The sequence below is a fragment of the Denticeps clupeoides genome, chromosome 8 (genome assembly GCF_900700375.1).
Source record: "Denticeps clupeoides chromosome 8, fDenClu1.1, whole genome shotgun sequence".
Classification (NCBI taxonomy): domain Eukaryota; kingdom Metazoa; phylum Chordata; class Actinopteri; order Clupeiformes; family Denticipitidae; genus Denticeps; species Denticeps clupeoides.
Window position 1 is genome coordinate 17,855,971 of NC_041714.1, and position 12,035 is coordinate 17,868,005.

At 44.8% G+C, this 12,035-nt stretch overlaps 2 protein-coding genes across 3 annotated transcripts; both read right to left on the reverse strand.

The window, feature by feature from the left end:
• Positions 1 to 310: 310 nt before the first annotated feature.
• Positions 311 to 6,700, reverse strand: LOC114795873 (dual specificity mitogen-activated protein kinase kinase 4-like). 2 transcript variants are annotated; one of them, XM_028989571.1, is made up of 13 exons: positions 6,157 to 6,700; positions 5,932 to 5,967; positions 5,797 to 5,829; positions 5,057 to 5,159; positions 4,140 to 4,314; positions 3,434 to 3,553; positions 2,823 to 2,942; positions 2,695 to 2,746; positions 2,491 to 2,618; positions 2,334 to 2,411; positions 1,874 to 2,022; positions 1,690 to 1,735; positions 311 to 1,582 (listed from the first exon to the last, which is right to left on the reverse strand). In XM_028989571.1, exons 1-13 carry the CDS (start codon positions 6,263 to 6,265, stop codon positions 1,469 to 1,471), a joined length of 1,263 nt encoding a protein of 420 aa, XP_028845404.1. In that variant the 5' UTR covers positions 6,266 to 6,700; the 3' UTR covers positions 311 to 1,468. The 2 variants fall into 2 exon arrangements, with proteins under 2 accessions (XP_028845404.1, XP_028845405.1); XM_028989572.1 differs by lacking the exon at positions 5,797 to 5,829.
• A 275-nt stretch (positions 6,701 to 6,975) lies between these two features.
• On the reverse strand, positions 6,976 to 9,154 carry adprm (ADP-ribose/CDP-alcohol diphosphatase, manganese-dependent). Its single transcript, XM_028989573.1, has 3 exons — positions 8,369 to 9,154; positions 8,168 to 8,290; positions 6,976 to 7,532 (listed from the first exon to the last, which is right to left on the reverse strand). The coding sequence occupies exons 1-3, from the start codon at positions 9,099 to 9,101 to the stop codon at positions 7,228 to 7,230; spliced, it is 1,161 nt and encodes a 386-aa protein (XP_028845406.1). The 5' UTR covers positions 9,102 to 9,154; the 3' UTR covers positions 6,976 to 7,227.
• Between the last annotated feature and the right edge of the window lie 2,881 nt (positions 9,155 to 12,035).

Here is a 12,035-nt window from a genome sequence, read left to right on the forward strand (position 1 = left end):
TTGTTTTAGATGCTATATTAGAAGAATTCAGAATAAAAATAATAGGGTACTATTTTCAAGCTGGCACTATGCGCTAAGCATTGTTCATCAGTTCATTCATTTACATGAATAGATCAACTGTAACTTGTAAAGGAGAAATTATTGGTCACGCAGAACACGTTATTGAATAACAACACATGTTGCACTAGAGCTTCATTATTAAATGTCGGTGTCTAGCAGAAAAAGTCTCAAAATATCCAAACAGCAGAAGCAGTCAGGTAAAGCGAGTCTGGGCGTCCATGTGTATAAAGGGGAGGGAGAACTCAACTGGTACTCGTTGTTTGCTTTTATTTTTGCGTTCATGCATTTGCACACCTTACAAAAGAAACAAAAAAAACATGGACAGTAAGCTCATGGTTGCATCCAGACATCACTACAACTGACCTGTAGGCAAAATGCATAGACCAAATCCTCCCTGTGTGACACGAAGCCCCCAAAAAAATGGATTTATAAATATGTAGAGATGAGTGCTGATCATAGCCAGTGCTCCTGCTACAAGACATATAAGGCAAAATCTCTGCACGTCACCATCATCATGTTTTAATAAGATCCAGAAACATATACTTAAAATATTTCACAGTGTGAACATTATACCAGGCATCTGGGAAGAACAAAAAAAAAAAAAAAAAAAAAAACCCATACAACATGTCTGCTATTCTAACAATTCACTTTTGTGGACCATTTCTACAGAGGTGTTTACATATTGGGTTGTTTAAATTGTTTTCTTTGATGCATTAATTCAGCTGAAAAATTTCAATTTTTAAAGAAATTTTCTCCATATCCCAGACATGATTAGAGATCAGCTCACTATCAGGAGAACCGAGACTGAAAAGCAAATGTGCAATTTTTATAACAGTCATATATAAATACAATATATTTTGCACTTGATTGCTTCAAACACCTAGTAACACCCTGGACCCAAGTCATGTGGACATTAAAAAGGAGGAAATTAAAATAAATAAATGAACGAATGAACGGAGCATGCTGCATGGTCTGGTGTAGAACGTTCCTGAACACCCTTGCTGCCCTGCAGATGTGCAGGATCCATGCATGATGTGTTGTGACAATAGAAAATTGCATTTGTAGATTAATTCTTCTTTTGGTGGTTACGCAGTGACAAAGTTGTGGACTGTCTCCAACAAAACACATTCCATAACTGAAGTATCTATATAGATATTCCCCCACCCCTGTTTCACTTGTTATTCTGGTCAAACCTGGCTGAAGTATTACTGGTAAAAGTGAAGTCTGGTCTGACTATTGTCCGTCCCGGGATGAGACTAGGGAAATCCAAGCTTTATATCTCACAGTGTCAACTGGATTTTACTCTACTGGAGGTGAAAACACAGTTTATTGCAGGAAGGTTTTTTTTTTTTGTCATTTAGCGTGTACCCGTGTGATCAGACAACGCACTGAGCAGGGGGGAGGAGGGTCAGTCCACAAAAACAGGGAAGGAGGGGGAGGCGGGCATCTGGTCCAGGATCTTGCACACGTAGCCGGCCACGTCCACGGCGCGTTCCTCATACATCTGGATGAAGGCGTGTTTCTGGGGACACACGTGGAGGCAGGCGTGAGTTATGACACTCGCGTACTCGCGTATACGGACCCATGATAAAACCAGCGTCGATTACGAATGGTTAGACAGAAACTCACCAGCAGTTCTCTGTACTTTGGCCTTTTGGAATCATCCTTTGTAAGGCTGAAGAAGAAAATCATTTTTTACATTCCAGCATCCCGGCATACCACACAGCTACCTTGATGCACCATGTCACATATAACTTATTATAAATGTCAGTATTGTCATTTTAAATTAAATACGACACGACGCTTGCCTTACCACAGATTAACGAAGTTAATGAATTTTGGGGAGAACTGGCGTTCCTCCGAGCTGCTCAGGTGTGGGGGGTCTCCCTTCACCACCTGGGTTAACTGGTCAAACACGCTGTTCCATCTGGGGTAAGGAAACCGGCCAGTGGCCAGTTCATACTGCACAAGCAAGACACCACACCATTACAGAAAAAATTAAGTATCGACAGTGCAGCTTTTTCCGCTCAGGTAAGAGCATGTGAAAAATTAAGAACACTATCCATAAATAGAATCAATCGATAATCAGAAAAACATCAGCATTATTTCTGGTTGTATATAAACAAATGAACCCCGTTAAGGCTTGACATTATTTGTGCTGTACAAAGAGGCATATTTATATCAGTATATTTTCAATAAACCATTTCATGCTTTAAACTGTGCGTGAGACTGGAGGGTCACCGTATGTGTCCGATTCACAAGCGGGTACCTACCAGAGTAATTCCCAAGCTCCATACATCTGATCTGACATCATATCCCTGTCTGGAAGCACTGGGGTCTATTCTTTCAGGCTGAACATGAACGGAACGCAGTAAAGAAAAAACGCACAAAACACTTTAGAAATTAAAGTTAAATGTCGGGGTTACTCACAGCCATGTACGGTCTGCAGCCGGCATCTCGGGTTTTGGCTATGGAGTCCACCAGCTGGCCGCTAATGCCAAAGTCGCAGAGCTTTATGCTCCCTTTCCTGTCCAACAGAATGTTGGAGGGCTTGATGTCTGAAACGTGAAAACGGCGCTGACGTAAAAGTGCAGAACGGGGGGAGACGCTCGGTGGGAAAGGACACCGTCTCACCTCTGTGGATTATTTTCAGGCTCTCTTTTAAGTGGTTCAGTGCTTTCACAGTCTGCGGGGGAGCAACAGGGAAACAGCGTCAACAGCGTTCCTCAACCCACAGTTCCAAAGTGAAGAAGTTCACTTACTGCCAGGGTTATTTTGCCTAATATCTCCTCTGGAATTACGTCATCTAACACGCTATATACATATTTGTAGAATTTGTCCAGTGAGGTAGACATGAGTTCCATACAAATCCAACAGTCACCCTGCAAAGGAGAGGAAACAAAAAAAGAAGCTGGAATAACTGGCAACTAGGACACACAAACACTAAATATACAGAGTCATATGGATAGATATGTACATACACTACCAGTATATGTATACTACCAGCCCCTGCTCTCGGGCTCCAATGGAGCCATTTTGAAGAATCCAATGCAAGAGACATATTTAGTATTTTTGAAGCAGGAGATGAATCTGTTTCAGTTACATCTTCTTACTTGGGCCAATTCACTACTTGAATGCAGATCTTCTTGAATATGTATTATAAATCACATTACTCAACAAATTGTAAAAAAAAAAACATATTTGAACATTACGTTACTTGATTTACGTTACCTGGTTACTTTGTGATGCTGTAATGTATAATGTATAATGTATATTTAGGGCGGAATGGAGGTGCAGATATCAAGTGAAAGGTCCTTCTTTTCATTTTTAATTAGTTCTCCAGTAAAGCTCTCACTAGACATTGGCTGCTCACCTCTCTGAATAGAGCTCCGTAAAACTGGACAATGTATGGGCAGTCGCTGCTCCTCATCACCACATCCAGGTCCATCAGAAGCTGCTTCTGCTCCTTCTCATCCACCGTGGAGCGGATCCTCTGGTCAACAAGAACATGAGTCAGAAGAACCGACCACAATCCGCCACTGTTATTCCAAGAAAAGGAGGGTTTATGTCCCCATAAATTCCACAAACAGACTTTTGAACAGTGGCTCTCAAACAACGCGTTATGGTCAACATTAAAAACAGAAATGTAGTCTGATTTAACTCATTTACAAACGACACTAATATGAATATAATTTAGTATTCACTGACATCCACTGATGTAACAATTCTCTCTCTTCCGGACCCACACACACACATAACTCTCTCTCTCTCTCTCTCTCTCATATATATATATATATATATATATATACACACACACACACACACACACACACACACACACAGACACACACAGAAATTTTTATTCAGCTGAGAAGAACCGTGTGAGGGTCAGGATAGCCTGGGATCAATCACTCCCACATTATATTGTTATTTGCAGAAGAACAACTCGATCACAGAAAGTAGACGAGGAAGCTGTGCCACATCGTGACGCCTTAACTCCTCCAAGACGAGACCAACAAAATCCACCTCATGCACAACATTCTACCGACCTGCTGTTCCAGCAGCCTTTCAACACTCACCTTAACGGCCATGATCTGGTTGCTGGGCGTGTGCACCATTTTACTGACCGAGCCGTAGGCGCCCCTGCCAATCTCGCCCAGGTCCTTCAGGTCCTCGGCTGTGAAGTCCCAGTGCTGTTCGGGGAAGATCTTCAGCTTTCCCGACGACTCAATGCTGTGGGTCCTCAGCTTCTCTCTGCAGGGGCAACGGCATCAGACTGTAACAACCTTCTCAAATCGCACAAGTATTTCCTCCAAGCGCTTCTGGATTACGAATCAAGGTTCCAAAATTCCAACCCAGGAAGCAGGTTATAAATTAGTCCCTGTAGTAGTAGCCTAGTGAGTAACACACTCGCCTATGAACCAGAAATCCCAGGTTCAAACCCCACTTACTACCATTGTGTCCCTGAGCAAGACACTTAACCCTAAATTGCTCCGGGGGGGACTGTCCCTGTAACTACTGACTGTAAGTCGCTCTGGATAAGGGCGTCTGGTAAATACTGTAAAGGTAAAATTTTGCTGAGCGGTGGGACGTCTGCATAAGTGTAGATGTTGAGTTAAACTTCATGGTACCTGCCAACCAGAGGCAGAGGTTTGCGGGTCCGTACACAGACGCGCAAACGCAGGAGAGATGCGGCATTGGCGAGTTTCTTTTCCACTGGAAATAAAGATGTGACTTTTCCTTTGTTGGAATTAAAGGTAAGAATGTACATTATAAAATGTACATTTTACCCTGGATTTTATTTGACTGTGCATAGATAGGAGATTTTCCAAGGTATAAAATAACTAAAATAAAAGGTGGAAAGATTAGTAAAAAAAAACATATTTGAACATTTTACGTTACTTGAATTAACTAGAAACTATAATTAATTCCTTAAAAAAAAAAAAAAAAAAAACATGCCCAACACTGGTCATCACCACATGAAAATCATAATTACATGTGAAGGTTCTGGAATGAAGGCGTCGCCGTGGGAATTGGGAGTCCGCCCACTGGCTTACCGGGAGCATTGGCGAAGCTTAACTTCAGGGCCCTACGACTACCTGAGAACAGAAGAGAGAACGGGGAAGAAACACCCAGCAGAAACGCAACCAATGAGCCATCAGGCAGGCAGGCAGACAGACGTTCTTCAATATAATACCCAGTGTGTCGAGTCTTCAATAAATTATTCTTCATTATTAATTACATCGTTCACAGTTCGAGTTACATTCCACTGAAGCCACAGTTCAATTCAAACTACGCCAACAGCAGATCACAGCCATAAGACAAGAGCCATGACACAGCAGTCAACACATCACACTTTATAATTCCGCTCTTATTTATGGTTCTGTAACGAAGTTGGAAGGTTGACTCATACAAAAGGCGCTTGATGAGATGCTCATTAACATGAGTGAATGATAAGAAAGGTTTCAGTATGAACCTTCAGGACTGTTGTCTAACTTACGGCGATGGAGAGAGGACAAGAGTGTGAAACGCTGCCATCACAGCAAAAGCTCCCTGATCTTCAACTTCTAGCTTATTATATAACCTCACGCGTGTTATTTCATAGTCCTGCGACTTCAGGTTAATTCCATGATGCAAACGATGCACATATGAGTAGGCGCGTCCAAACTTTTAACTGGTGGTGCAGTGCATGTAAACTCCTACAGTACAGTTCAGGAGCAGAGATCCTCTCCTTACTTTGAGGGGCTCCAGACAGGTTCATCTGAAATCCTAAAATGGAGTGGAATGCATCATGAAATGCAATGGAGAATAAAAGCAATAATCATGACACAGACGCAGACAGATGAAGGAAGACGCGAGGCAGCCTGGTACCTGCTTCACTCTGGCATCTCCAGCAAGTGTTGGGATCTGAACAGAGAAGAGAGAGAAGAGAGAAACCGCACATGACCCCGGATCTGAATTCGCGCTGAATATTAAACAGCGTTTCGCCGCTTCCGACATGTCACACGGGGGGAACGGAGGCCGTGTCAGAGGCGGCGGCCGGTCCCTCGGCCCCGGGGAGCGGTGCGCGCAGCCCCGCCCGAGAGCGGGTCTTACCCGGGAAGGTGCCGAGCGGAGCCCCGCGCTGGGGCTGCGGCGGGAACGCGGCTCCGCTCTTGGCGCAGGAGGAGGCTGGAGGGCCGCCGCTGGAGCTGGGAGTCGCCATTGTCGTCGCGTTTCGACTCCAGCAGCGCAGTGGCGGCGGTGCGGGCGGGGCGCGTTAACCCTTCGCCGGCCGGGCGCGGCGCTTTCGCCGGAGCGGGCAGCTGCGGTCGGGTCGGGCAGGGAGGGGTTAACGCGCGCAGCCGCTGCTGGGCGTCCAGCTTCCGGACTGACGGGGTTGCCACGTCCGTCATTATCACCTCCAGCCACATTATTTCTACTCTGATGAGCTCGACTTTGTCTTATGGACTGGAATTTTAGCTTGCTTTCTGTATGAACAAACACCACTGACTAGTTTTACCAATAGGAGCATCTATATTTAAAAACAAGTGTTGTACGGATTACATGTGTGATAAATTGTTTTATCCATCACTCAGAACATTTCAGTAAAATAGCTTTAATTAATTACATAACATTTTATTTTCTTATTATTTTGTGCCAAACCGAGGTAGAAATTGCACGTCCTCTCAATCGCCGCACTTACGAGGGTTGCCATGTCCGTCATTATCACCCCTTTCTCTTTATTTCTACTCGCGTTGTAGGAAAGGTGATGAGCTCGAGATTGTTTAACGAGTCTTTTATTTCTGTATGCTATTTATTAAATATAAATATTCACAATTTTGCTCTCTGGAGTCACCACATTACTGCAGAATCCATCATGCATTTGACCAGTGAAAATGCAATTTTTATTTGTATACACTGGGCAAAAAAAAATATGTGGAATTATATATTATTTAATAGTGAGTACATAAAAACATGAACATGAAATGATTCCCGAAGCAGGAATCATTTCATACTTACATTATAGAATGAAGTAATGGGTGTGACTACCAGATGAGTTGGTTTATTTGTCCCCAATACACAGCCTCTGACTCCAAATTGGACAAAATGGTGGTGGAATTTTAGCTTAAATTGTATAGTGGTGTCCATGTTTTTACAATCAATCTCTCTAGCTATGAACCACTCTTAGCCATTCACATGATCTGGATAACGAAGAACGCGGTCCTCTATTCTCCCTCTTCCTTTGAGGAACATGTGGTCCTTGTACACGTACACGGTTCCGTAGGCGTCGCTGTGTGGGGGTGTCTCGATGACCCCCTCCAGGGTGAGGTAGTGAAGGCCCAGCTCGTCCTGATGGTATCCACCGTCATGATCATGGCCGGCGATGAAACAAACCACGCAGCTGTGGGAGTGCAGGATGGACAGCACCGTGCTGTGGTTCCAGGCCAGACATATGGGGTCGGTGGAAGATGGATGCACAGGCAGGTGACCTTCACGCCACAGTCACACACAGAAAAAAAAATCATGAAAATTACAAGAGGAAAACACAGACAATATCCACTGTACTTATTCACCAACAAATGCCAGACAAAAGCCAGGAGGAAAAAAAAACTTACTGTACTGTACTTAGTGGGTTAGTGGCAACTCTATCCATTAGTTCTGATCAATTTAAATGTAAATTACAGTGCCAACATAAGACGTTAATATCGTAACCTTTTCTATATAAAATCTGAAAAGAAAGTTTAAACTCAACAACAATACACTTACAGCCTTATGCACCTGAAAACATACTGACTATCTCAATTCATTTTGCACATTTCTGCTAATTTTGCACGTGTTTGTCTTGTGTGTCCTGTTTGAAATATCAAACGTATCCACTTATAAGCATCCTACACAATGTTGTCCAGTTATGTCCTGTTTATTGTACATAAAAGTTTTACTTTTCTTTTATAGAGATAACCTGTACAGTATTTAAGATTTAGTTAGTATAGTTTAGTATATATATATTTTTCTTTTATTATTGCACTATGGGGGGTCTGTGTGAAACATTATTTCAATACATGTTATACTGTGTATACAGTCTAACTGACAATAAACCAATCTTGAATGCTGAACAAGTACTCACTGACAACAATCACTTTTTCCTGGTTTGTATCGGCCAGGCTGAGCACTTCATCAAGCCACTGAAGCTGATCCTGGCTGAATCCTCCATTGAACTTAACGAACCTTTGTTCCAGTCCGTGGGTAACTGTATGCACCGAGAAAAAAAATGAACAATTATGTCGACATTGGCTAAAAGACATTAGAGGGCAGTTGTCATGGTTACCTGGGGGGTGGTTGAGGTCTGGATTGGAGTTGTGCTCCTTCATGATACTCGCGGCCTCCTCGTACTTCTCGCTCGTCTCGTCCCGTCCAATGATGCTCACGTCGTAGGCGTCGAGCACGACCAATCGGAAGCAAGGGGCGGGGCTAAAGTGGTAGACGTACATGTCGCCGGGACGCGCGAGCCGGCCGTCGCCGAGACGCGCGGAGTTGAGCGCGGACGCCAGCAGCGCGTCGCGGCTGAAGTTGTAGAACTCGTGGTTCCCCCAGACGTGGTGCACCTCGGCCGGGCAGCCGTCGAGCTCCCGGAGCACCGTCTCCAGCGCGCGCTCCGACGCGCCGTGCTTGACGTTGTGGCCGTCGATGACGTCACCGAGCTGCAGGACGAACCGCGGCCGGACGTCCTCCTCGCTCCAGGCCCGGCAGGCTCGGCGCAGCAGCCGCACGCTGTTCCGGTAGTAGCGCGCCCTCGTGCGGGTGTAGTTGGCGCCGTCGTCGATGTCGGCGTACTGCACGTCCGCGATGACGCCGAAGGTGAAGAGCGGCGGCTCGGCGCAGGGCTCCATCGCGCTTCCGGGCGTCCGTCGGGCGCTGCGGCGGTGGCCGCGCCAGGGACTGTTCCCGAACACGCGTCTCACCGCCGGAAGTTCACGCCAAACCTCCCTAAAAAAAGCTTCATGAGCGGAACCAGGTCGTCTACGGTCCGAACAGAGAAGTCGTCCTGCTCCAAGCAGCATCCAGAAGTCAGAAAGGCCGGAACGGCCAGTGCTTTATTCCGGGAGAGGAGGCGGGTCTCGGTGCTTGTCGAGGTTACGGATAGGCTCGGGATTGGACGGCGCAAGCTGCGCTCCATTTCTGATTGGCTGAACGCCCTTACTGTCATATTTCCGCGCAACTCCGGCGCTTCACTGCGCCAGGTGCGTAAATATTGCGCATGTGTCAAAAAAAACGTGGTAATGTCGGGCATATACAGTACAGGCCTAAAGTTCGGACACACCTTCTCATTCAATGGGTTCTCTTTACTTTCATGACCATTTACGTTGGTAGATTCTCACTGAAGGCATCAAAACTATGAATGAACACATGTGGAGTTATGTACTTAACAAAAAAAGATGAAATAACTGAAAACATGTTTTATATTCTAGTTTCTTCAAAATAGCCACCCAGCCGCTCTGATTACTGCTTTGCACACTCTTGGCATTCTCTCGATGAGCTTCAAGAGGTCGTCACCTGAAATGGACAGGGGCAGTGGTGGCCTAGCGGTTAAGGAAGCGGCCCCGTAATCAGAAGGTTGCCGGTTCGAATCCCGATCTGCCAAGGTGCCACTGAGGTGTCACTGAGCAAAGCACCGTCCCCACACACTGCTCCCTGGGCGCCTGTCATGGCCGCCCACTGCTCACTCAGGGTGATGGGTTAAATGCAGAGGACAAATTTCACTGTGTGCACCGTGTGCTGTGCTGCTGTGTATCACATGTGACAATCAGTTCACTTTGTATCTGTATTTTGAAATGCTTTTCCAACAGTCTTGAAGGAGTTCCCAGAGATGTTTAGCGTTTGTTGGCCCCTTTGCCTTCACTCTGCGGTCCAGCTCACCCCAAACCATCTCGACTGGGTTCAGGTCCGGTGACTGTGGAGTCCAGGTCTCCACTTTTTGTTAAGTACATAACTCCACATGTGTTCATTCATAGTTTTGATGCCTTCAGTAAAATAAAATAAGTAAATATTTGAGGTTAATGCAATATAATTGCATTTCAAGTGGTGACAGTAGCTCCATGTGCCAACATGACGATTACAAACCAGACAACGACCCCAGATTAAATCAATCCGACTTACTCTGGAAATAAATGCAATTAATATAATGTTTTATAGAAAACTGTCACTTCGCTGCAGCATTTCACCAAACGAGCGATTTACAAGCCGTAGTCACCATTATTTGCACTAGGTGGCGGTATTGCGTCAATAATCAAGTTTTCCAAGCTGAAGAACTACTTCCAGCGTATTTGTTATCCGCCACAAGTTTGTCATTGCCACCTCACTGTGTCTTGTGTTATTCTGGGATGAATGAGAGGATGCATGTGAGTCCGGGCTTATGTGTCGGCTGTTTCAGGTTCTCCACTTGACTCGCAGTCACTGTGTAATGAAACAACATTTGATCTCAAGTACGTTTTATCATCACTTCACATACATACATTTAAACAAAGTTACGTAGTGACATGAAGTGCGAACATGGGCAAACAACACAGAAGCATCAAACCACCATAATTTCACTGTTCAATATTTTGGTACCCGTCCTTCTTTTTGGCTGAGGAGGTTCCACGCCCCCTCCCCACAGTGACCTACACTTATATGTTTGAAATACTGCAGGTAGAAGCCCCCGGCCCTGTTTCTTCACACACTGCTCCCCGGGCGCCTGTCATGGCTGCCTACTGCTCACCAAGGGTGATGATTGAAAGCAGAGGACACATTTCACTGTGTTACCGTGCGCTGTGCTGCAGTGTTTCACAATGACAATCGCTTCATTTACACTTCTGAAGTTCATCTGGACCTCATGTGTGACAGAGCTGAGGCCTGTTACCCATATAAATACTCCAACCAGCCATGTACTGGTAACCTGTGTACATTCGTCGGACCAGCGAGCCAGGAACTAGATAACGTTGATTTTTGATGGGAACGGGGAGTTTTAAATGTTTCCCGGGTGCTGGGAAGTGCTACCAAAGCATTGGTGCTACCAAAGTGGCACTGAGTCGAGATGGATTATTTATAGTGATGTAAAATGATCACTGTGTGCACTGTGTGCTGTGCTGCTGCGTATCACAAGTGACAATCACTTCACTTTATGATTCATAAATTAATGTGAGATTATGTGATTGAAATGTTTTAAAACGTGCATTCATTTATTAGTTGATAAACGAATTTGATTAATAGGAAGTGTGGTAAATGTTTTTTATAAAGATTATTGTGGATTGCCTGTTGTATAAATGATTTGGTGCAGAGAGCTATAAAGCTCTCAGTCGGTAGATGAGAGAGGTTGGAGTCACTGTTTGTTATTTATTCTTATTTTAAGTTGAAATATTATTTAATAAACGGAGTCTGCCTCCGGAACAATATCCACTCCTGTGTCATCTTCCCTGCCGCCATCATCACTTAGCTGTCCTGCACAGGGGGGGGATCTTCATTCCCCCATTACATCATGCCTTGGTGATGAGCCTAAATGCAATTTTTTTTTCCATAATTGATGTTTTTGGATTATGATGGAGAATGTCCTTGTTTCCAAGTGGTTCTAATCAGATAAACATATTTTAAGGTCCAAATGTGGTCTAAACACGATGCTGATGGTCACTGATATCACAACAAGGTTTACACTCACTCACTCACTCACTCATGTTTTATAACTGCTTATTTAGGGCTGCTGCAGGGCAGGCACACACACACACTCACACACACACTCATGCCTGCAGACAAGTCAGAGTCGCCTACCCAAATGCTGTGCCTGCCTGGAAACCTTCATGCAGACTCCACACACACAGGGTCCGAGCAGGGAATCGAACCTACAACCTGAGGCTACGTGGTTAACCGCTACGCCACCATGTGGCCCGAAACAGAAAAACAGGGGGAAGTAATGATGAATTCAACAATTACCTTATTATTACATGCAACAGTTATACGTATTT

Bases quoted from the DNA above. Each gene is read 5' to 3' on its own strand.
- adprm (XM_028989573.1), bottom strand. From the start codon at position 9,101: ATGCTGCTTGGAGCAGGACGACTTCTCTGTTCGGACCGTAGACGACCT. The intron at 8,291-8,368 runs GTAACCATGACA...CGGTGCATACAG, and splicing joins AGACCTCAACCACCCCCCAG to TTACCCACGGACTGGAACAA. The intron at 7,533-8,167 runs GTGAGTACTTGT...TGTGGCGTGAAG, and splicing joins GGAAAAAGTGATTGTTGTCA to GTCACCTGCCTGTGCATCCA.
- LOC114795873 (XM_028989571.1), bottom strand. From the start codon at position 6,265: ATGGCGACTCCCAGCTCCAGCGGCGGCCCTCCAGCCTCCTCCTGCGCC. The intron at 5,830-5,931 runs GTACCAGGCTGC...ACTCCATTTTAG, and splicing joins GAGATGCCAGAGTGAAGCAG to GATTTCAGATGAACCTGTCT. The intron at 5,160-5,796 runs GTAAGGAGAGGA...TTCTGTTCTCAG, and splicing joins CCTGTCTGGAGCCCCTCAAA to GTAGTCGTAGGGCCCTGAAG.